Here is a 26,085-nt window from a genome sequence, read left to right as displayed (position 1 = left end):
AGACAGCTGTTAATCATAGAATACGCGAGGCTGGAAAGGGACCTCTGGGAGACTGCCTTGTCCAACTCCTGTTGGACAGGACTGTAACATTAGGGTCAGCTTTCCTCTCGCCCCCTCATTCTCCCCCAAAAGTGGGCTACAATGGCAAAACTCTTCAGTTCTGGCACAACACTTCCACTTCTGTTATATTTGTTAGTTTTTGTACTCAAAGGATAAATTACAGCTGTACAACACTACAAAATACCAAGTACTAGCACAAACACAGAGGCACTTTTGTTCCGTACCATAACCAATTTCAGAGAGGGGTCAGATCCCTCTTCTCAGAGGCAGCAGGGTTGGTCCCTAGCAGAGCCTTTCCAAGGGCTTCCCTGGTAAAGTCTTTCTGACTTACTTTCCTTTTACCCTAAGCTTGGACAGCTGCACATGGCAGCCCTGAGCCTGGATCCAAGCACACAGAAGGAGAAAAACCTGCTTGTTGAGATCCTCACCAGCTTAATACTACAGGAGCCATCACAGCAGCTAAGGCCGAGGGTGAGGCTGCTGACACATACAGCAGCAGCGGTGCTCGGAAGGGGCTGCCGAGTAAAGTGAGCGCCGGTACTAAAACTTACTTTGAGAAATCATTAGCTGGGGATATTGGAGTATCACATGGATAAATCTCATCGCAGGGACAGGGTTAGGCTGAGGTGCTCTTAGCCCAGGGCAGCAGGGTCCCTCTTCACTAGATTCGCTGCTGGCAAGTCTGGTCAGCAACTCCGTATGTTAGAAGGGTGCTGATAAGTACTTGGTTGTATTTTAGGCTGGGAAAAGCTCATAATTTTCTTGGGGAAACCCTTCTATGACATTGCTGTTGCTTTTTCTGTGATGATGCTCTAAATGGCTCTAATCCCATGTTCAACTAATGTTCGCAGCAAAACTCAGCATAGACAAGACTGCTGAAGAGGTTAATTATGAACCTTTCTTTCTAATATAATTATTAATTAATGTTTGACAGGCTAAGGTTTAAAAAAGGGAAAGAAGAGAACGTGATGAAGAAAACAAAAAGCATTGGTTTCTTGTATCACAGGAAAATCTTGGTAACTCAGAAAATAACTCCTAGTGGAAAATTCTAGACTTCCTAACTTCTCTTTTTCCCCATTATTCTGCTCGTGACCTGTAGTATAGATGTGAAACCGTTGACAAATGACTTCTCAGAAGGAACTGATCCGGAGTAACCGAGGAAGAGAGTTGTTTTTGGTCTCATATAATCATGCAACTTTTACAGCCAGACAACAACAGAGGGCAATAGATCTCTACGAAACGTCACTGTCTTCAGAAAGGTTTCCATTTGATGACACTGATGGCAATTTTGGCAGCTCTTTTTACTGCCTCACAGGGATCATTCAGACACTGCTGAAATGTATCTGTATGATCTAGCAGTGTCTTGCGGCCCTCTGGTAGCTCAGCCAGCATGGTGAGGGTTTTGATTGCACTCAGACGGGCTTTGCTGGTTTCCTCAGCAACCAACTTCAGTAAAGGTGGAATGGCTTCAGCACCTAGGGCTGAGAATCTCCCTGTAGAGAAATAAACTGTCTTTGAGATGTGTTATTACATATAATCAACGTGCTTTTGAACTGCTGCTTTCTATTCCCTGCCCAGCTACAGCTCTGAGCGCCCCAGAGGGTGCAGTGCAAAGAGGTAGGATATGCTTTTCTTTTGAAGACCAAGGCTTGCTGCCAGCTATTTATTTTTAAGAAAACAGATCTTTTTAGTTAACTTTATCTGCCTTACACATTATTATTTAATTTGCAATAAATTATCTAAGATACATGAGGTACCAAATTATAAGATAAACTGGGTTTTTTGAGTGTGGGGATTTAGATGCCCTTAAGAACATCCTCGATTCTATTATTTTTAAAGACACTTCAAACACTGAGATCCAGGCCTGTGCTGTCTTTAGAAGTCAGGGGGACAGTTGCAGAGGAGGACTGAAACACAACTGCTGTTATTAAGAGTTTTTAACGTCTAGTCATTCATCACACTGAAAATTTAGCAGTTAGTGTTTTCAGTGTCATGTAAGTTACTTGGGAGAACTACAGACCTTATTAATACACATTCTTTTCCCAGTGAGAAGTGAGAGAGAAACTGCCTCTAACTTCAAAAAGAGTTCCCTGAAGTCAGTGTGCCCCTGTTGAGGACTGCTCATTCAGAGTGTGTGTATCTCTGTCTGGTCTGGATGTGAATGGGAAATGTTTCCCTCTGGAGGGAAATGATGCAGGCGGGGTAGATGAATAACTTGTTGACCTACTTCAGGTGAGTGATGTGAAATATACTGTCTCCCCCTCGACACTGTCAGGGAGCAACAGTAGTGGCTTGAGACAGTTATAAAGAAATGTCCCCATCTTAGAGTTTCTTGAAGAGCTTTAACGCTATCAGAAACTGAGGATTTGTGGGGGCAAAAGTTTTGTTACGGCATTGCCTTAGAACAGGATTTTCAGAAAGTATCCTAACCTAACTGCCTCTCTTACCCGCAGGTTTAACAGTAGCGAACATCAGTGCTCCTGTTGCACTAGCTTGGACTTCAGGATCTGTATCTTCCAGCAGGCTCACCAGCACAGGAATAATCTCTTCGCATACCACGCTTTTTCCCTCTGGATGAGTACTGTGCAGAAAAGATGGCTAAGTTGCTTTCATGTGTCTGCTAAACATGCAGCTACCCACAGCTTCTCCCCATGCCTGGACCCCTGCAGCCCTCCTTCATTTCATGACAACAGTGCTGACACAGTCCTCTCTGTTCTCTTTGGAGTCACAATGTTCTGACTGTTAGGCAGATGGCAAGCACCACTGTCCAGCCACAAAGGAAAGAAAGGGGATGTCGGTTTGTGCCTGGTGTCTATTAAATCTCCTTGCTGGTACAATGCTGATGATATCATATTAACCTATGTGTGAGGACTTAACAACTTTTTTTAGGTGATGTTTGGATTTTTTTTTACTTTCTGTGGTATACTGGAGATTGATGGGCAGCAGCATGTAACAGGATGTAGGATTAAGTGTGCTGGTGGTCTGTTGAACCCTATACAGATTTTAAAACCTGCTAAATTAGGGGTCTTCAATTAGTTCTTCTCCCAGGTCAATTTTCTCTCTTTCTAGCCTCTCTAACAAGGGGAGTATTTAACATGGCCCAGCCTACTGCAGGGACCTAGAATGTAGCTGATGTCCGTACTCCAATTGCATTTCTGCTTTCTTTCTATGACTTATGTTATCTATACTCTCCTTCTTTTCCCATATGACCTCGCTTTATTATAGGACATGAGGAAATGTTTTGTGCTAATAGGTATGTAAACTGCATGATCTGCAGACCTTCTTGAACTAGACATCTGTTGAGCACTGTTATTACATTTAGTGATTGCAGGACAGTGGACTTAAGCTGTTCCTTTCATCCAGTGTTTGATACACACATTTAATATAAAGATTGCTTTTTCTGATTCATCACTGACGTATGCAGCAGCCTGTGTCAGAAAACTATTTCTGTCCTCAATCACACTGAAAATTTCCCAGGACCTTTTAATTTTTTGAGGCAGCCGTTGTCCAAAAAAATGAGGGAGCTTCTCCCTACCTGCAATAGTGGTCATAATCTTGTTTTTGCACGATTTCTTATGTAATAATTTTTTCTCAGCAGTGCTGTACCAGGAACAAATCCTGATTTCACTGCCAATACCAGAGACAAATAGAAGGAATGACATTTCCTGATCAACATCTTCTTGAGTGGTTTATAGCAGTTATAATTTTTAGAAGTCTTCTACCTATGTGTGTGTTCAGGCTGATATTGCTTTACATGTGAAATGTGACAGCTTCAATGTGTAGTGGAACAGAACTGTAAACTAATGACATTGATTTACTCCTGAAATGAGTATTTTCTTGGGCTTAAGTATTATAGATAGATCTCTACCTAATTTCTGACAGGACCCAAGCTGCTTTGCTTCTGATGGCTGCTGATGAGTGTGTGAGCTTTTCCTTCAGGATAGTAATGGCACTAGTTGCCAGAGCTTCAGAAGCCTCCACATGCAGACAGTTGGAGAGTGTATCAAGGATTAGCTCCTGGATTTCATCCGACTCAGTCTTCAGTTTGAATACAAGTAAGGGAATCAAACCGGCATGTAGTATGCCAACAGCCCCTGCAGGAGGAGACAGAGAAGGAACACGGGTGAGATGCGAGTGCATTTACTATTTCTACATGTACTTTGAATTTCTTAATATGACCAAAATACATATGGTAACTCATTTCCTCACACAGATGCAGGATTGAGAGATGGAAACTACTACAACACTACTCTGTTCATAAATGCTATCTTAGCATTGCTTCCTTGGGAAGCTTCCCCAACAGTCCTCTAAAGACATCATCCCAGGTAATAACCGAAATGGCGATTGCTCCGATGTTCCTGGTTTTCCCCACTATAATATTTCTCCCAAAATTATCCTTGCTAAAAAAATATAGGAAATATATCTAAAAGTCACTTTATAGCCAGTCTTTCTAACTGTTCTCAACATGAACAGATGCTAAGAGAGGCTGACATGTGAGCCTTTAGAGTTAATACTTTGATTCTCCACTGTGCTTTCCGTGAAGGAAATAAAGATTTTGCAAACTGTCCGCACACATTTCTTTCTAGTAGTTCTGTCATGGGGAAAACTTGAATTTTGAGCTTTCCAGCAGTCATTATTCTTGCACTATCTCCTAAAGGAAACAGAATCAAAGGTAGAAAGATCGTCATTTGCCCTGCAAGTGATGTCTTTGCTATAAGCAAGTGTCTGATTTGTACCATTTCTTACACTTTACTAAGTTAATACTGAAACAGCAATGCCATGAGAAAGCAGAAAGCAGAACGTACTGTCCACGAGTAACTATGTGAAAACAAAATTATCCAGCTGTCTTGTTGCTAAGACTGATTCTTTGGTTGCTAAGAGAAATGTGGCTCCTTTCAAAGTGATTCATATATATGCTTAGATAAGGAAGTTTTGTGGATAAGAGTCATCAAGGTATTTTCAAATGAATCTCCACAGGGATAAAAGGACAAGTGGGAAAGAGATTTTAATGGCCCTTGGTAGCGCACAGGAGAAATCCCTCAACTTGACAACCAGATCAAAACCATGATTCTAATCTAGAGGTTATTGTGTTGTACATATTTCTGAGTTTTTTTCGTGAGGCTGACATGGAGTAACTTCTTATGTTACTAACTTATTAGGATCCACTTTACTAATGCAAATGCAAAGAAACGCTTATGGGTGATGTTATTACAGCTTTTATTACCTGTACTACATTTGGAGGTCAGTTGCTGTGAGAATTCAAATAAATAATAAGGAAAAACAGACTGAGACAATTCACCCTTGAAGGCTAACAGCATTTTAAAAGCAAAGATTTCTCCTTGTGCCAGAAAGGCGAAGCAGGAAAAGAAAGAGGGGAAAAAATGTTACCTTTGAAGCTGTGGCTTCTTAGTAAAAAAAAAACAACAACAGCCCAACCATACAAATATGTCCTTTGGAGGAACAAAAAGCTTGCTATAGCTTTCTATCTCTCTCATGCTGGTAGATGTATTTTTTTCCTTCTGAACAGATTTTCATTACTATTTTTTGTACTTGCTTTCAAATACTTAATAGCCATTTTCTAACACATCATCTTCACTTCCATTTTTAGTTTCCAGCAACTCCCTCTTTTTCAGGATTTCCTTGCTAACTTACTACTTGATCGCTTTATTATCTTATTGCCAGTAAGTACTATAAGCATTCAGGTTTCCTTTCTTTGTGTCTGTGTCTTTCACTTATCTTCTAATATGTTCAACCAATGTATTCAACTAGACAGGACTGCTTTCATTGGCCCTTGAGTTTATTCCTTCCAGTTAATGTTTATTGAATTTCTTTGACTCAGAAATCCCTCATTCATTGCGTTTGCACTTCGTGTCTTCCTTTGGTGCTAGCCTTTACAATTGCACTGCAGTCCTGAGTGCAAAATACACAACACAGCCACTTTGTGTCTTTCTGTTTCATAAGCTGGCAAGATAATGTACAGAGCATTGTCTAGGATAGCTTTTATTTTGTGGAGTCATTAAGTAGCATTTATTCTGTGGTTAGAAAAACCTGTGTAGTGGGTGCTTGTTTTGTATTAACATCTCAGGATGTTTTCATTTTTTTTTTAAATATGTTTTATTTTACCAGGCCAGGTCTCTGTTAGCAGGAGCTTTCTTATCTACTGATTTTGTCAAGCTGTCCTATCTGAAAAGCTATCGTGCTAATAAAGGGAGCTTCCCAGATATAAATATAGAAACAAAGATGAATTGTTTGACCTTGTCAAAAGTCTCAATGTGGTGAAGAGAAAGAGGGTGGAGAGGAAAGGCCATCAAACAACAACAAAATGGGACTACCTAACCTTGAGACTGAAATTTCCAGGTGGAAATTCGTCATGGTTTTCCCAAGGGAACCAAAGGGTGAAAGGTCTAGGGAGGTAAAAGGGAAAAGGGAGGAGACAGAATCAGTGGGAAGTTGTTTGAGAGTTACTTGTAAACTGGAGCAGTCTCAGATCCTTGCATCTTACTTGAGCCAGCAATAGGAGGGAAGGTAAGCTGGTGTTTCTAGTAGTCCTATACTGAAAAATACAGCAGCATACTTTGGATCTAGACTTTTCATTAAAATACTGCCCTTTCAAAGGTGATTTATGTACTTCAGAGAGTGTTCTAGACCCTGGGCATAGTGCAGTAGTAGGAAAAATGTTTTCAAAATGCAAATAGTTGCATTTGCAGCTGCATAGTTAATATCATTATTGATCTGTTTTTCTGAGAACTCGTAATCTTCCCTTGGGCTGCTTTATATCTCAGCACTCATCTCTTCCTTCTCATAACCCTCTGGCCACTCTCATCCTCCCTTTCCTGACTCTTTCTCAAATAGGCCCAAAGAGGAGTTGTCATTTATTCTATTCTCTCACTATGGCTGCAGGGCATGTAAACAAATTAAATTTTGTAGAAGACAAAAGGAGTCATTTATAGTACATAACAGTGGTGGTTTGTTTTGGTTTTCAGTTACATAAATCAATTAAATCACATTACAAATCCTTTTCCTTACAGATGTCGGTTTCCAACTCAAAGCCATTTGAATGTTTGTTTTGGTATGGAGCATGTGCCTCAAGCATGGCCACAAAGTGAGGTACAGTGTAGTATAACATAGTAAAATAATATGTAAACACAGATTCTATATAATATGAATGTTTTGTTAACACCTCAGATGTCTCTCTGTGAAGTTCACACAACTATTTGAGATGCTTAGTAACAGCATATCTATTTAGGAAGGGGCACACAAGGAAAAGAGGAGCAGACGCAGACACAATCAGAGGGAAAAATGCTGGCTAGCATCATGGTGTGCTACCAACACATCCAGTACAGAGCAGCTGTGAAATCCCAGCGTGGGAGCTCACTAACTGTGAATAGCCAAATGATCCTGACAAAATTTCTAGACCTAGCAGCTTTCTTGCTAGCACTGCAATAGATTAGCACCATTTCAGAGGTAACAAAGTGTTTATCAAACCGATGAGTGCTAGCATCTATTATATGCATTTAAAAATGCAGTGCTTGTATAAGGTTTCCTTTCTGAGTTGACAAGATGACTGCAGAAGATCCTTCCCTGGCACACCTTCCTTAGTAACTCCTTGCTCACTACTGTTTAAATTGGGGAAAAAAAATTTTGTTCTTTAGACTCACTGAGAAGGTTTCTGAGTCACCAATCACAAGAGCACAATTTGAGAACCCCGTAGCAGCTAATTTAACATTAAGATTCAGCATTTTGAATCTCAGTGCTTCCAGCATTAAGGCTGTGTCAGAGAGTAGATATACTGCTATAAAACTGGGCTGAAATTTATTTCTGGTAAGTTTGGGACAGGACGTAGACCACGTTAAATGGTCTATACCCTGTCAGCTTTATCAAGTCCTCTAACTGAAAAGGAAAATTCTGCTGACATCTTTGAAAGACAGTATTTTTTTTTTTCTTCTTTGCAACAATACATCTCTGTCTTTCAATGATAATTTAACAGGAATAAACGGTAGTGTCCCAAAGGATGTCTATGCTAGAGACAAAGAGCATCTCTTATCTTAAAGGACTGAGAGGTGGAAAGTCTCTGTTTAAAGGAACTGAAGAGCTACTGGGATATTAAAAGAATTTAGGAAAACACTGCAAACACTGGTATCAGACTAGAAATCTTAAACAACTCTATTTCAAACCATTTCAAATCTGTGCATAAATGCTAAATGCATTTATCTTATGATAACCCTAGGGATTTACCAGGTATAAAATCACAACCTCAAGAGTGGTGTCTGTCATATCCTCACTAAAAATACAGTAGCTATAAACTTTATAAAAGCATTATGGGATCTGCTTTTGAAGCCACTGAGAATTTTTCCAGTACTGAGGATTTTGGGATGTTATCTGAATGAAAGACATAACAGAAATTAAGGTTATGAAAATATTAAAAGTCAGCAGTACACTGGAGAAACACACAATGTGGCTGCCTCTGGGGATCCTTTAAAAATCAAAAATGTTTCCAGCATTAACAAGGAACAGGAAAGATTGTTTTAATAAACAAGACGTTCCTAATCCTCAGTAAAGACTGAGACTCCTACATATCTTGATTTTGTTTATAGAAACTTCGCTTTAGCATGTGTGCCATTGTAATATCAAAGCCCCTCTGAAAATAATTAACTAGAGAAACTACATCTGATATATCTGCATTAGCTTCTCTAGTATAATTTAGAAAACCAAGAAACAGATTAATTAAAAAAAAACCCCAATGTCATTTTGGTAGTAAATAAGACTGCCTGTGACCCTCTGCTTGAAAGCAATGGGTCTATCTGTCTAAATCATTTATGCCCTATGAAAAGGGTAGTATTTAAAAAACTTAAATATTCTGGTCTGCAGAATATCTTTTATCATAGCATCTCTAGCAACTCTGGGGATGAATTAGAGTAGACTTGTGTTTCACATAGAGTCAGTTTCCAACATGAAAAATAAATTTTGGGTTCTGTTTTTGTACAAGAATTATCTGCAGTGTAGGATCAATAATTGACCAAGACAAGTACCTTAGTTCTCATTGATGTCAGTGTCAGATCCTTTAGTGTAAAACCACCAAAAACACTATAGTGGAAATAATGGAATATGCTCTCTGTTGTAGTAGTGCGTAACCTATGAACTGTGGATTGATGGTCGTTCATATGGCATCGGAAGATAGTCTCCAAAATGAAAGCAATTTTTCCTTCTTTTAATGTATGAATACAGTTTTATTATCATATACAAGAAAGGAAACAATCAAAATGAAGGTGAAATAGAAGTAATGTTAGCTTATAAATTTTTTCTTGGCTGTAATTGTTGATAGTCTGCTTGCACATTGAAGTATAAGCACTGATATCTTTTGCAATGTTTTTATTTTGCCCTTCAGAATTCTAGCTGCTTGCACCTCCCATGTAATGAATATTCTTTACATTTTCTCAATTTGTAACTTAATGTATAGGTGTACTCACGATCATCCTATATACCTAAGTGTGTGAATGCATACGTATAATATGCATTGAACTGGTCTTGCGTGCATATTGGTCACACAAATTAGGAAATTTCTTGGCTTTTATTTCTTTGACGAAGTACCTCTCCTTTATTCAGAGAATTTTTTTTTTAAAACGTGAAAATTAAAGACTGAAAATAACCCAGAGGTTGTTGGGGGTTTTTTTCTTGTTCTTTTGGATGAAGAAGGAAATGTCATCCTGAAATTTATTAATTTCCTCTACAGGGAAGACTTTGCCAAAATGCATGAAGGAAGGAAAACAATCTGACATATGTACTAGTTGTGCCAAAGTCCTCGGATCAATTACTGTAGAGAAAATTAAAGCCTTGAAATAACTACTTCCAAAAAGCTGAGCCACTGAGTTGCTACCCCACTTCAGATTTTCCAGGTCAGAATTTGTCCTTTTTTTCTGCTGGTCATCAATGGAGACTTGTAGTTATAAGATGAGCCTAAAAGGTACTAGTGTACCCTTAACCATATGGGACTCTGCTGACATTCTGCTTTCACGAGCACTTGTTGTAACATACAGCATTCACAGAAAACAGCGAATTTAACGTGCATGACACAAAGAATACATTCAAAAAAGAACCTGGGCCAGCACATTTGCAAACATTAACTTAAGTATTGGATTTTATACTTTATACCAAGCATGTACATTTAGAGTGCAGAAAATATTAACAATTACTATAGCAAGTTTCAGTCACAGAGAAATTGATACTGTAAGGTGAACAAGTTACCAGTTTGAAAAAAGTTCATGTCATTATTACTGACATTGTAGTAAATTGTAAAGATTCCTATGGAGAAAGAAGGTGTGCTCTGTCACAGAGGCTTCTTGTAAAGATGTGTGAGAGACAGCTCACTTCCTACAGAGATTATTGTCTAGATGGATGGGGCAAAAGGGTTGGATGGGAAGGAAAGAGGCAAAATATTGTGCGAAGTAATTCTTCAGGTCAGCTGAACAGTTGAGAAATCATTAAGAGCCAGTTTACCACCACATCCCCAGGTGCTGTTGCTCTCAGCTGGTGGCCGTAGTTCACCAGCAAGACTACCATGCTCAGAAGGGAAGGCTGAGGCTGTTAACCCTCCTGCCCCCTGTACACCCATGGCCTCTGCCCTGCTTTCACAGGAGAGAGGAACAGAGAGGTGGGCCAGGCTGGAGGCTCGGTGGGATGTGGGAAGCCGTATGAGAGCAGTCAGCTTCCTCAGAGGCATGGATATGTCTTGCTCTTATATTACTATGGTGTCTAAAAGTGCCTGACCATTTGGAGAGATAGCCTTCAGGGGACTATGGCAATATTTTACACTAATAAAAAGTTTTAAACCTGTAAGTTAAACTGCCTTATAAGCCCTTAATGTGAAAGAAATGTATAATTGCAAATTTTCAGTTTTCAGAACTGCTGGAAGAACAGATTTTTTTTTTTTTTTTTTTTTTGAGTAGAAGGCCAAAAAATTAAAGCAACGTGAATCAAATTCAAGAAATAGTTTGTTAAATATCTTAATTTTCTATATCTGGAAGCTCTATCTGTGGAAATGAATCCTGTATTACATAATGGCATTACATAGCAAAATGACTATTATAACATTTTGGCTAGCTTTAACATTTACTTTTTGCAATTAGTGAATTAACCTCACACGTGCTCAGACATAAAAGAGCAGTCATTTCTTCAGTTTTGTTCCTTTGAAGAAATATATAATTGAGATGGTGAAAATATTCTCTGAACTTTTATAGTATAACTGAACTACAATCAATCAGAAAGAGATTTATATGAAAGAGAAAGTTTCCTGTATAGATTTGATTATAGACCTGTCAAACAATAAATAAAAATGAAAGGCTTAAAGGAACAAAATATCTAGAATCAATTATGTGTCAGATACCGAGGAATTTAATCTTTAAAATTAGCATAAACTTGCTTTGAATATATGAATCATTGCACAGACAGAATGGAACAGACTGCAAATAGTGGTAGAAGACAACAGGGGGAGGTTAAAGGGAACATTAATTCATTAATTAATTGTATGAGCACTTCCTTTTGGTGGGAGATTTATTTTTCTTGCTACTTTAAAAAGTGACCTAATAGAAATTTCAAAGAGGAAGAAACTGGAGAAATTGTAGTGTTGACAAATCCACTACTCACACTTGCTGGTCTAGTATGCTGGCAAAGCTGCAGTAAGTCAATTTTATCCTACAGTTCACACAGCTTACACTGGTGCCAGGACGAGCACAACTGAATGGTCAGAACTGATAAAACCTCTAGGAAAAGAAGAATACAGTACTATAGGCGGGTGAAATCCTTCTCTGCTTCAGATGGTCTGGCTTGGCAATTTTGTTTGAAATGAGATTAGAAGAAACACATCTTGATTAGAACCACAGGCCCAGATGGCTGCACAACATGAGTGGAGCTGTACGGAAAGGCAGACCGATTCTCCACTTTCCACTCAGACCTGCTACTTTGCAGATTCCACGTTCTCCATGGGAAGCCATGTTCTTAAATAAAAGTACTTATACTACCAAATGAAAATTGCATTCTGATCTGAAAGAGGCTCTCCAATAGTGCTTTCCAGTATGTTTTAGCCTATATTTTATTTCTAGCAGTGAAAAGTTCCTAAATCTTCATTGAATACAAGACTGCAAAGTTGTGGGCTGCTCTGAGGATGATTTTTGAAGTGCCTCCCCAGTAAGTGTTAGCTCCTGGGTTGACAGCCTTATTCCTCCAGTAAGCTGTAAAGCACAGATGCTGTGTGAAAGGAGTCTATTGCAAATAGGCACAGGTCTTAACAGCATACATGTTTTCTGATTAGAGGTGGATTCCTGAATAAACGAAGGTGTTCTTGCAAAAAGACCTGTTGTATCATTTATTTGGAAAACACCTAGTGCAGTAGGACCTAAGGCACGGCAACAGTGAAATAAAACTGTTACTTAACCTAAATATTAGACTAAAATATTAGGTCTAGCTTCTGTAAACATGCCAGATTAAACATTGGTATTTCAACAGTGCTACTAATGTGGTTATCTTTAAGAACATTATATACAGAGTATTCAAAAACATTGTTAAACAGAAACGAAGAAACATATTTGCAACAATTCTAACAGATACCAGAAACTATTTAATCAGCTGATAGAAATTACTGCCATTTGAAGATGCTTTTAAAAATAACATTGTTATAAGTAAGTCTGAAAACTACATTAATTGAAAAATCTGATAAAGTGTTTATCAATTTAATCAGTACATTTGTTAGGCAAAGTTAGCATAATGTACTTTGCCCATTTTGTTGATTCCACTTGGACATTTCTAGGGTGCAGCTGGAGGCCAGATGGGGTACCCTTGGAAGCTGAAAAAGGTCTTAAAGACTTTTTTTGTCTTAAAGACTTTTTGTCTGGAGGCTGAATTGCTTCCTAAGTCACTTCCATTTGTTATTTGATCTTGTGCATGTCATTGACAGAGCAAAAACTTTAAAAAAAGAGGAGTGGTAGACCACGACCAGCAGTCACATTTATGTAGTTTTCTATTAGTTTATCACTAATGTAGTCACAGACCACACAGTACGATTTTTCACCCCTCTGTCTAAAAATGCTTCACAAAAGAGGCAGTGATCAATTACAACTGGCTAAAGCTACCACTTTGTATACCTATTTTTTACTTCATAAATGATGACCAGTTGGTAGATGTATGTATGTAGTTTACATTACGTAGATACAAAATTAGCCGCAGGCCTGACATGGAATGGGTGTACAATTATCTGAACTAATTACTTAGACCTGACCTTAGTATTCCAATTTTTTACAGAACTGCTCTGGCATCTAAAGCCCCCATAATAAAACTACCTGAGTATCCCCAGCTTGTCTTCCATAGCTTCCCAGAATTACCTTTGTGTCCTCAAACAAACTTTTCAGTCTTTTTTTTTTTTTAAACCACCGATTTCTTATTCCTGTTAATTAGACACTACAGGGTAATAAAAGGGACAAATAATAGTGCCTGCTGAAACTGTATCTGTATCTCATGGTTCTTACATGAAGCAGAATTATCATGCGTAAAGGATACAAGGAAATGTGAAATCTTATTATAACATCTTTTTCTCAGTACCTGTTAAAAATATTTATAATTCTTTTGAGGCCCCAATTTGATACTTCTTCGGCTGGCAAGAACATCAATAACAAAACCAAAAATATTTAAAATAAATAATTTCTTCTTTTTGTTTGTTTGTTACTGCAAAAATTAAACAAAACCTAAATGCCTACCTGTATCCTCAAGTGGGAGAGACCTACTTTCAGCTCACTGCTTCAATGAATATTTAATCCTTCTTGCAAAGTGGAAAACCTTCAAACAAGAAGACTGTAGGAGGGAAGAGGGCATCCCAAGAGTAACCAATAGCCGCTGTTGCTCAGACCACATTACTAGGAGATCTGAAGCTGATACTTTTTGTTTTTAACTTGGATTTCAAAAATTTCCTGGGTCTGTTCAATTGCATCTCCTTGGGTATAATTCCAAAAGAATCTGTGTATTTTGATCTCAAGTGATTTTGTCAGTTGTTCACACTTCATAGGTCTTTTGCTGTATGCTTTACTAAATGATCCCTGCTTTCATTTTGGGTTATGAAAGGGTTTTGTTTTGTTTTGTTTTCCCCATTCCTTTGCCCTTAATATTGAAGAATGAGGAAAGAATACGTTAATTCTCCTTTTTAAATTTTTTTTTTAATAATAATGTGGTCCTGAAGCAGGGGTCTTTTACAAAGAACTACATTCCTTTATCTTATTTCATGGTATCTCTGTAGCTTTCTTCCCATGGGAACTCTGAAGGAGCTGGGGTCTGTGTGTTGATCACAAAGCTTAGGATAAATGAGGACTGCTACATAAAATTAACTGCACAGGAAAGACACTGTATCTTCCAGAGCTCCAGACGTGCTTCCAAGCAGCACCAGCTGCTGAATTTAATGCTTGTTTTTCTAAACTTGGCTTCAATGGCAACTGCTGATTCAGCAGCTGAGCCAATGACTGTGAGCTGCAAATATGGTACGTACATAATAAAACTGGGAAGGAAGGTATGTAAGGCATTTAATATTTTTAGGGTGTGATTGGTTTTTTCCTTTTAAAAATTTTTGTCTTTTGAAAAACTAGAGAAGGAGTCCTCTTTGGTTGATTATGGTATTAGCTGTAACTCATTATCTGGGTTATTCTCAAATAACTCCTGTGATTTGACCTCATAGGAGGTCATAGGAAGAGTAAACAGTTGATATTAAGTGAAACCCTCAGTTACTTGAAGGATGTGAGAAGAAGGTAAAAGGGTGAAATCCTGGTAGAAAGTGGATTTTCATCCTAAACGATAAAGCCAAATGAGGCTAGGCTGATACCACCTGCTAGAAGGTGCATTCATGACTTTTTTCCCCACCATCTCACAGTCATTGGTACAAAGCAACAATATGCCAGATAGTTATAAATACAGGATCCCAGTCATCTGTACTTGATGCTATTTTAAACTCTTCCACGTGAGAAAAATGGTTAAAAATAAAAATACAGCCTTTTTGTTCTTCTCTAAATGTTCTGTTCAGTTCTTCATGCTGAGAGAATCACAGACCCATCTATAAATATCTAACCCAGATCTACAATTGCTTGTTAAAAAGAGGGTGTTTGGTAGAAAATTGAATGAAATACAAAATGCCTTTTATTATATTTTTATTACAGACCAGATGTGGCCTCTCAATTTACCCTCTATCATTTGGAGTTGTACATTCAGCAAGAACATTGCATGTGTGCATATAAATATTTTGATGTTGTCGTGGTATAATAAAGGCTAATTGATTAGAAAAACCCCTATGGGATTTTCCACTTAAGAGCACATTTCTGTTTTAGCTCTATTGTCTTCAAGCTAAACATGTATGAATGCATCTATTTTGATTGATCCCAAACAGAAAGCAACAGTAAACAGGCAAGCATTTGGCTTTTGGTCAATGAATAGCACTGGCAAGTTGAGTGAAACTTGGGCAGTTAAGGGTTTCAGTAAGCTGCGTATTAGATGTTACACCTCAACAGGCAAATGCTCCTTCCTTCAAATGAAAACCTGCTCTGATATGGGAAAAAATGGTGACCTGCCTGACATGGAAAGGGGAGCAGTTAGATCATCGCAGTTCTCCCAAACTACTGTTTACTATTTCCAGGCAAAAAAAGTAATACAAACTATTCACTTTCAGTATGTATTTGTGTGTTTTCAATCTATGCATATACAAAGAAAAACATTTCGAGTACTGAGCTAAAGAACTGGTTTTATATGCCATTTGACTTTGGCATTTAATCACCTGTATATGCTATTTTGAGACTTATTTCTCTTTAAATTCCTGTAGGGGCTCAGCTACATGTAGTGCAATCAATGCATGCTGAAAGACCCTAATTGAGAAATTCTGGATGCAGGACAAGTTGAGACTGAAGAAAACTGCTGATTTATTTTCAGATCTGTTGGGTTTTAACTCTGCCATTAATCAACAGCAAGCTCCCATACTGTGGTGTTGAAATAATAACACCTAAACTTCTCAGAGTAAGACCTGTTCCATTACTCACGTACTGCATGTTTGTAATACTTTCACTGACAAAATTTGATTTACAGTTAGGTGCCTCCTCAAAACTGCAAGAAAGAAAACATTTTGGTATATCAATTGAAAATACCTAGAAGTGATGACACCTGCATAGACCATGTGAATGATGATCTTCCTACCCAGTCTGATGGTAGTCGATGCTGTTATTTCTGCCAAAGTTGGTTAATGTGTGGAAGATGTTTTTTCTCACATGTGAAGTTCTATACTAAAGATACATGTAATGTGACAGTTTCTATAGTAACTACTTGTTCTTTATGGAATAGCAGATCAAACCTGTACACCTTGTTATTGTTCTTTTATCCTATTATCTAGACTACTCAGTTACCACAGATATAATTCTTTATTCTATTCCCTTCCCAATATAAGTATAACAGGGATTTATGCAATTGCAAGTAAAGATTACATTTGAAAAACAAAACACTATTGGAATTTTAACATTGACCACTATCTGATCATACAAATGCACCAAAGGACATATGTGCATATATATTGAAAGCTAAAATTTCAAAGCAAAACTGTAGCGATTATCTTTTTTAGTAAAGCAGGGGAAATTTGTGATCTGAATATTATCATGTTGCTGGGAGAACAATGCAAGTTATGTATATGGCATTTCTTTTTTAAATGCTAGGAGTTTACCAGAACAACTTTGCCAGTCTAGATGTACTGGCAAACTGTTCTAGTGTGACCAAGACCTAAGATTCATTACGTACAGGCAAAATTTCCCTCACGTTATACTGATTCATGGCTGTTACTTCTGTGCAAGAAAAAGAATGTTGCTACATTGCGTTATTATATATTTCATTATTATAACTCATTGATGCCACAGTTCGACTGATAATATCAGTACTCAAAGTGGTATTATTTACAGGGATCAGACGCTTTTTGCACTGTACTGTGTCAGCCTTACTGTGGGGGAAAAAGCCTGCATTCCACCTATGTCTGAAAGTCTATTGCTATCTCCAGCAGAAGTGTATCAGTAACAAATTATGTTTATAAAATTAGCAGTGTAGGGAGAAATCATAGCTATTTGATCAGGGCTGCAGGTTCAACAATGCAACTAGTATTGTAGCATGGCCAAAAGGAAAAAGACACTAGAAAAAATGTAAACTATAAATAGGGTAAATCCATCAGTGAGAGAAAAAGAAAACAATACTCATCATTACTTTTAAAAAGCTGTAGTAAATTATACACACACAAATGCAACAGACAGGAGAAGAGAAAGGCAGAAAGGGAAAAACAGAAGAAAATACATGCACAGTACCGAGAGCAACTGAGTGATGAAACAAGTGGAGTGCAAGCAGTAGATAAATTCCATGTAACCAAACCGCTTTTTCTCTCTTTACCCTTGACTGCATCATTCTAACATGTATGTGAGTTGTTCCCTCTACTTATCACTCCCCTAAAACATGCACTGCGAAATTCATCACGGAAATCATAATCCTGACAGAGCCACGAGCTGCACTACCGCAGAAAACACGGAACGGCCAACCAAATCCAGGAAGACACCCGCGTTTGTGCAGCCGGGCAAAGCCTGTAGCAGGAGGAAACGGCACACGTATGTGCATGCACATTATGTAATGCGTGAGTGCAACCCAGCGTACGAGGCGAGGCCAAAACCCACCAGCCCCCTCGGCAGCGCTCGCTCCTTGCGCGCCGCGGAGCCCCGCGGGCGCGGGGCGGGGGGGGCTGCAGGGCCTGGCCGCCCCCCGGGCGGGACCCGCCGCCGGCCCCGGGAGCCGCCCGCCGGCCGCGCCACCGCCTCCCCGCCCGCGGTACCCCCCGCCGTTGGCTTGGAAACGGGCTGGCAGGCTCCGGCTCCTCCTCCAGAGCCAGCCCCGCGCTCCCCCTGCCCGGCTGCCCGGCCGCCCGGCCAGACCGCGGAGCACCTCCCTGCCTCCCGCGGGGGGCCACCGGCCAAGTGTGCCCATCAGCGCCCTTAAGAAATCCCGGTTCGGTAAAATTTTCTGTTCTAGGGAGCAAATGGGAGAGGGCAGGTTTTTCCTGCTGCTCGGGCTGTGGTGCTAGTGCCTGCAGCGGTGGTGTGTCTGCTCGCTGCAAACCATAGATGCTGACGAGAAAAAAGGGCCAAAGCGGAGAGGAGAAGCGTCAGTGGATGCGAGCGGCTGTACTGATGGATTGAGGAGGTGGAGGCTGCCTGCCTGCCTGCCTGGTGCTGAAGAGGTGAGTGAAATATTCTGCATTTCTTTCTCTCTCAAATCAGTTAGCGATGAACGTTTCCCTCTCCGTCTATTTCCAAAATAAAAAGGGACTTCTACCGCAAGAAGGAAAAGCTGTCATTTTGAAACAGTAAGCAGTGCTTTTGCTGGGTGGAAGAAAAGATGAATGTCACTGCGAGGTAGAAATATTTTGCTCTGTGTAGAGAAAAAATAGTAAGGGGAGGCAGACTGCTGATCCAGTGAAAACGACCTTCTCAAGGGATACCGGCCTTCCATCAGCTGCTGCTTCAGCTCTGTCCCCTTTTCATGAAATTAAGTCATCTCCCTTTCCTAACCTGGACTGTAACCCATTAATATCCAATACCTGAGCCTTACTAAGGTCCCTTGCATTCTCTTAATGATTCAGAAAGATAATCCATTAGATTCCGCCTGTTGGGAGAAGAACCTCCACGCTATGTAGCACCTCCTCCCAGGGAAATGCAGGCTGGCTAACGTTCCATCAGAAAAGACTCCTGGCTGCCGAATTTCTGTAATAAATCCTCCCTGTAACAGGCACATCTGCTCGTTCTAAGGATGTGTGGCTCTGCGGAGCTTGGATGCTCTACCTCATCGTTTGTGCCCATGCGTGTGAAGGAATGAGGAGGTTTTGTTAAATTAATCTGCACCTGTGGACGGCTCCTATCTGCAATTGTGAACCACAAGTTTTTTAGTATCTTTGTATTTGCATTTTGGGTGAGTGATTCATACACCAAAACCCCAACCCTTCAGTGTTAGCTGAGAGGGCTACAGATAAAATATTTGTCAGTTTAATTTCTGGTAATAGTACTGATCTGATCTGGTTTTGGCTGTTTCACTGTAGAAGCTGTTTAACGTGTGTTCTTGCGGTATTTATTCTGGAAGCTACTGACCTATCTTGACAACATTTTCCTGTGCAAGAGCTGAGAAAAATCCACTAGTTTTCCCTTCAGCTTTCTTTATATCCATTTACTGATACTCTTACGCCCACAGTTTGATTTTTATTTTGGCTTGGTATTTCGCGCCATTGTGGGTGACACCCTTCCTGTGGCCGTCAAAATTTCATCTACAAAGGTTGTTACAACAGCAGGTCAGATAGAAAAATACAGTGCTGTGAACATCTACTTGTGGCTCACGAAGGAGTAAATATGAGTGTGTATTTTGTATTTCCTTAGAGGAAATTGTTTATGACTTTATGGATATAAATAGCTGAAGTCTGAGCTGATGGCTTAGGTGCTGTAACAGGCAGAACGAGTTGCTTTTCTTCAACAAGGCACATATTTGCTAGCTGAAGAGATACAGCTCTGCAGAACAGAAAGCTTTTTGCCAGTAACTTGGCTGTCTCCATCAAATCATTTGGTTGGAAGCTATCAGGCAAAAAGCAAAGATCCCTGCCCTTGCATAGAGGACATTATTACAGGATAGGCCTGTGTAAGTTCCAGTCTTCAAGAAGTCAGTGATGGGTGCAATCAAAAGAAAGTGTCTTAGTTATATGGCATCTTTAGAAGAAAATCTCATGATACCTCCCATTACCAAAGCACTGATTGCATTTTCAAAGAAGAATCCCACTACTGTGTTTAGATGCATGCTTATAAGGAAAGAAAAACAGATAAATGCTGTGTAAGGCCATGGAGATTTCATTCTGAACAGTGGACCTTACAGGGATGAATAAACTCTGTGCTACACAAAGAATGCTACACCTCCATCTGAGGATTATGTGCTTGTCATTTCATTGACCACTGGTGAACACAGCTGAATGACTCTTCTGGAGGTATTACCCTAAATTTAGTAAGCCTCCAGTACAGCTCGGTGTTTCAACTACAGGCCTTGGCTTTGAATTTAACTATGATAATCTGAAAATAACCAGCCAGGACTGAAGTGAAAGTGGTCTGGTTGTCTCAGTTTAGGTTACATGTTGATGGAATAAGGTACATTACATTTTAAGAAACCTAGATAGAACCAGAAAACAGAAATTTGTCCCTCCTTCTTAAGGAAACTACCTGCTAAGCAGTGGGGAAGGGGATAAGTAGAGGGATAAGGATAACTGAAAATTCAATAGACAATACAAGCTTAAATCCTTAAATGGTGAAGTCAGCTCTCCCTCTCCAGCTTAAGCAGATAAGGATTTTGACAGCAGATCGAGTCTTGGTTGATATGCAGTGGTGAGGCAATACAAGGGGAATGATGTATTTTTCTCTCTCCCCTTCCCTGAGTTAAAGAAAAATACTCTCAATTCCTTTGGGTTAAACCACAGTAATTTCACTTATTTCGGAAGAGATTCTCCAGATTTATGTAACTGAAAATGAGACTTGAACCTGACTATTTCTGTGTAAAGTTTTGGTCCTGCTTTCACAGGAGTCACTGGAAGTTTTGTCACTAATTTCAGTGGGAGGGAGCCCAAGCTCAGTACAAGCATGCATAGTTTCACTGATCAGGTTCTCCCATGCCCTCTAGGAACAACAATGTTGAACAGTTTTATAGCTGGTTTCACTGAGGTCACAGTCTCAATGAGAAATTCAGTAACCCTCTACTTGCATCACAAACTCTTAACTTTTAAATTGTCAGTGGCTTTAATCATATTCTTTTTACTGAGAAAATTGTAATGATATTCCCACAGATTTGATGTTTGACATTGATGTTACCCACCTTCAGCAGTAACAGCTTACTACACAAGCAATTAACCGTTTTGTCCAAGAGAACTTTTAAACTGAAGCCCTTCAAAATACTGGCATACTTAGATGTATTATTTATACTTGGTGAAAAAAACTGTCTTATTTTTATTAAAAAAGAAGGCTGTTTTGTTCATTGTGATCCCCGAAGTATCCAGAATAAATCTACATCCATTAATAGTTACAACAGGTTTCCTTCAGTCTACTTGACAGCAGAATTTGACTTATACTTTGTATGTTATATTCAGCGTTCACATTTTTATTAAACTTTCCAGAATCCCAGAGTGGTGATTAAGAAGCCCAAATTTCAACTACCATATTGACAAAAGAATAATCACAATAGATTAAAAACTAGACTGATCCAAAACAATGAAAATTGATTTTCTTCTCAAAGCCTTCGTGCAATTTAACGTATGTGGAATATACAACATGATAGAGAAGGGCTAAATTCAGCTTTTATTTATTCTGTTAGTAAATCTAGGGTTGGTACATACTAACAATTTAAGTTCTTTTAGCTTTATGCAAGTGTAATCAAGCACAGAATTTAACCTTTGAAATGAAAGCTGCAGAGAAAATACTCTCAGCTGTTGCTTTTCACTTACACTGAAGAGCATTGGTGAAATAGGATGAAAGGAACAGATGATTGATCTGGGCCATAATTTTTGTGTTACCTAGAATTCAAACAGTTGTTACTATTACAACATTTAAAATCACACCTAACAAAACACATGACAAATTTTCAGAAGAAAACAGCTTTCCAGGTGTTTTTTTACTTCAGTAGCTCAGAGCATTACCTATGGTTCAGCAGAAAACTCAGCTCTCCCCAGAATCCTGTTTTATTATTTAGCATTGGACATCCAATGCATTGTTAGAGGACATAGTTTTACCCAACAAATCCTATTTTCCTCTGCCCTTGTTTTCTTTTTAAGCCCCTTATACCAGAGGGCTGTTTCTCCTCTGGATTGCTAAGTCATCACATCAAAAAGACAAGTGTGATAACATTTCCAGACAATTCTGTGTTACAGAAACAGCCTGTGAAATAACCAGTGATCATGTTGGCCAACAGAAGAACATAAAGAGGCAAATCTGGGAAACTGAAGTCAAATTCTAAGTATTCATTTTGCCCACATACATGAATGATAATGACCAGAAAGCAAATAATAATTTCTTAGGAACTACAACTTAAAGTAGATTTATTTAGAAGTAATATTTAATAGATTTATTAAATAGTAAATAGACTTGGCAGTTGGGAGGAATTATTCTCATCACTTTTTGTTTCCTATGACACGGACATTTATATATGGTGTCATTGTTAAGGCTTCTCTTATATTTGGTGCAGAGAAAAAGAGATTCCTACAATGCAATTACTCAGACTAAGTTTTTGACCGCTATCTTAGTCTGAGATGAACTGACCTCTGGAAATGACTATGTCTCTCCATTGCCTACAAAGGAAGCACTGAGTGACTAGCTCAGAAGTAGCCACCTACATGCATATGCTAAATCTGGACAGATAAATTCCACTCTTAGTGTCTAGATTGTAATGTTTAACCAGTTTTAACTAGTTAATCATGAGGATATTTTCATGGTTCACCATAAATATTTGTAAGTAATAATACAGTTGCTAATCCCTACCTACCAACCCTGTTTTCTTTGATAGTAACTAGGCTAGCAGATTGGTTTCTTCCTCTAACCGTAGCTTAACAATGCTATTGTATTGTGGAGGAAAGACTTCAGTAAAACAGTACAAGTAATCCACATAGTTTACCCAGTTTTCCCTAGTACTCCAGGCAGTATTCTAGCATACATTCCCAGTGTGTTTCTACCCTTATTTGGTGTGCCTGCTTCCTGTATTTTCAAACCTTATTGAGACAATGCGGAATAACCACCTTTATCTTTACAAAATGCATCAACACAAATACAATTAGACATCATATCAAGTGTTGATGCACAAATACAGTTGACACAGTTGTGTTGTGGAAGGAAAAAACACAGTTCAATTGAACTGTAATCAATTCAGATGCAAGTGTCATGGCATAGCAACAAAACCACAGCTGGATGTGTAGCTCTGGGAGGGCTTGCTGTTTAGATGGGGTAGGCACCTGGTTATTATACTTCTTCCTTTAAAAGCACAATATATGTTTGATTCAAAAGCATACTTATGTATCATCTAAGGGAACACCTTTCTGAAAATAATACAATATGTGTTATTAGGTTGGGTTTTTTTAAATATTTTTTTTCCTCTGGGTATTTACCAGCCCAAGCCATATAATCCAAATATTTGGAATGTATTAACAAAATACGATTTCATTTGGATATATAATACCCACTTATACATATATGTGAATTAGAATGTGAATTTTTTCAGTTTGGATGTCTTATGAGGAAAGTCCAGGATATTTGCTGTTGACCTTCCCTAGTGTTTATGCTATGGGAGAGGATTCAAACCAACACTACATAAAAGCGTTTTCTATATAATTTAGAGCACTAAAATCGCACAGTAAATTAATGTATATGATGCTAACCAAATACATTCTAAACTAAAATATACCAGAATAAACACTGTTGCACTGGAGCATCTCTCTGTACTGCCACCGCATTGGTTGTGTCCGACAAAATACCTTTTTTGCAACTGGGTCTTGGCAGGAAGATTTTCTCTCAGGATGCCTTTCTGTGCCTGGCCTTTGAAATTTGGCAGAGTCAGAGTGCTATAATAGAAGCCATTTTGTAGCGGGCAGATATATTGTATATTCTTACAATTGCTAAGAACCTACTGAGCTTTCATTTTGTATTGCTCAGTAATGATAGAACCTCACCTTAGTCAGTCATTTCAGATACATGTTTTTAACCTCTTTTTCAATCCATTTATGTCCATGAACAGATAAACTTACCTTAATTTGTAATTCAGTGACATTATGTTGGTATTTAAAATTCTAAGGCTAGCTTACTTCGAATTTGAACAATTGTTCTATTATCATATTGTTTCTGTTCCCTGACTAAATGTGCATAAGTTCTCTGATTATGTTGCCTGCTGTGAATGTTCCCAAAAGCAAATCTGAACTTTGCCTCATGACTGTGATTACATAGGTGTGTCGTTTGCTTTTTGCAAGCACACTCACAAAAAGAAATAGAATACTGAAGACTTCATGTAATTTTTTTACGTTACAGGAACAAATTCTTGGGTACTAATTTCAACAATTTATTAATTCAAGGGATTAGCCATTGTTGTTTTAAATGTGGCAAGATTTTAGGCTGACCTACAGATCAGTGCATCTTATTATACCAGTACAATATTCTTTGATTTTACAAGTCAAGTAAATAAATGGTGGTCTAAACAAATGAATGTATCGGGTATCAACATCAACAAGAGGTAAGAATATGTGACTTTTAACACTGCAAATTATAATTCTCCATTTTCCCCAAGAGGACTGATTGTACACTGCACTCCTGAACAGTGCAAAGGTAAAACATTGATAAAGCAATAACCTACCACATAGACAAAGAACTAAATTATTGGTTCTGTTATAGTCCCTTTCTCTTCCAGTGCAAGTAAGTTATAAACTAAAATTAAATGTTTACAGAGGATATTACCCGGGTCTGTGATGAGAGAAGTCTCTCTTCTTACTGTGTTGTTGGCCTAGCAACTATACCCTTGTTCCTCCTCCTGCAGTCAAGGAAACCAAGAACAGCCACTGATATTGTGGCCTCTTGGGATCATACCTGGAAAATGTTCTTGTTCATGCTAAAATTTATGCAGCTCCAACCTGGCTCTACAATGAAGGCTGGATCATGAAAAACTGTTCTCCCTATTCAGATCTTTAGATTCCCTGTTCAGATCAAGACTAGCAGTGTTTGAGTTTCTCTATTTTTGACTATTTCATGTTGCTTTTCTAGTTATGTCTTCAGATGCTGGAAAGCAGTGAACCCCAGGTACAAAATACAGTAATATCCTAACCTGGAAATCATTTAGGCATGATGACTTTTGTAAGAAGTGATCTGAAAGAAATGGGTTATGCCTGTTATAACAAAAGGATGCTTTAAAGGGAAAGTGGGGCACACAGTCACGTGGAACTTAGGAGTACCTTTAAGTACCGTGGATTTGATTAACAAATGATGGGAGAACTTCTCAGTTAGCAGGACAGTTACCTTCCTTCTTAACTCTGTGAGTAGTTCTACTAGTAATATTACCTAACTCTGAGAGAATTTCAGCCAAGTGAAATTCAAGTGATACAAAGACAGTAAGGTACTTTCTTATGATCCTATAATTTACATTGCCTCTATACTATTCCACCAGTCTCCATAAGAAGAAAATGGAAAAGGCTGACCAAATAGAATTTTATAGTACTCCACAAAAAAGGACCTGTAACGTAGACAAGCAGTTAACAATTATCCAGTATCACCTATAGGACTACCTTTGAAGTACAGGAAAAAACCCTGCTCAATAAAATATCTGTATTTAGAAGTTTAAAAAGTAATTTTAGTTGGTATTATCAGGGCAGTGGCCAACTGAAAAAGGCAAGAGTTCTTGTTCTTTTCCATTAATGGGAAAGCACAGGTCATTGTCCATGAAAACCAACAGAGTTCCCATTCTATACCCAGCTTGTAAGTCTGAACTAAAGAGTTTTTATTAGGCTAGAGATGCCTCCCTACATTATTCTGAATAGGATTATCCAAATCCTATTAGGTGCTGGAGCATGTCCAGAGAAGGGCAACAGAGCTGGTGAAGGGTCTAGAGAGCAAGTCTTATGAGGAGCAGCTGAGGGAACTGGGGTTGTTCAGCCTGGAGAAAAGGAGGTTCAGGGGAGACCTTGTTGTTCTCTACAACTACCTGAAAGGAGGCTGTAAGTAGGTGAGGGTGGGTCTCTCCTCCCAGATAACAAGCAATAGGACAAGAGGAAACAGCCTCAAGTTACGCCAGGAGAGATTTAGATTGGATATTAAGAAATTTTTCTTCACTGAAAAGGGTGGTCAAGCACTGGAACAGGCTGCCCAGGGAGGTGGTGGAATCACCATCCCTGGAGGTGTTTAAAAAACACGTAGATGCAGTCCTTAGGGACGTGGTTTAGTGATGGACTGGGTT

General features: G+C 38.8%; 2 protein-coding genes across 2 annotated transcripts in view; one reads left to right on the top strand and one right to left on the bottom strand.

The window, feature by feature from the left end:
• Window positions 1-1,311: 1,311 nt before the first annotated feature.
• Window positions 1,312-26,085, bottom strand: part of RSPH14 (radial spoke head 14 homolog) — a 92,044-nt gene continuing 67,270 nt past the window's right edge. Inside the window, exons 4-6 of the mRNA XM_040604575.1 lie at window positions 3,929-4,154; window positions 2,508-2,641; window positions 1,312-1,553 (exon numbers count right to left, since the gene is read on the bottom strand). Of these exons, the coding sequence (XP_040460509.1) occupies window positions 1,312-1,553; window positions 2,508-2,641; window positions 3,929-4,154 (602 nt within the window). The remainder of the gene's footprint in view (window positions 1,554-2,507; window positions 2,642-3,928; window positions 4,155-26,085) is intronic.
• The window catches only part of GNAZ (G protein subunit alpha z), a 65,252-nt gene continuing 56,991 nt past the window's right edge, over window positions 17,825-26,085 (top strand). Inside the window, exon 1 of the mRNA XM_040604564.1 lies at window positions 17,825-18,328. The gene's annotated coding sequence lies outside the window, so the exon portion shown is untranslated. The remainder of the gene's footprint in view (window positions 18,329-26,085) is intronic.

Source organism: Falco naumanni, chromosome 1 (genome assembly GCF_017639655.2).
Source record: "Falco naumanni isolate bFalNau1 chromosome 1, bFalNau1.pat, whole genome shotgun sequence".
Lineage (NCBI taxonomy): Eukaryota > Metazoa > Chordata > Aves > Falconiformes > Falconidae > Falco > Falco naumanni.
This window is presented reverse-complemented; position numbering and strand designations above follow the sequence as displayed.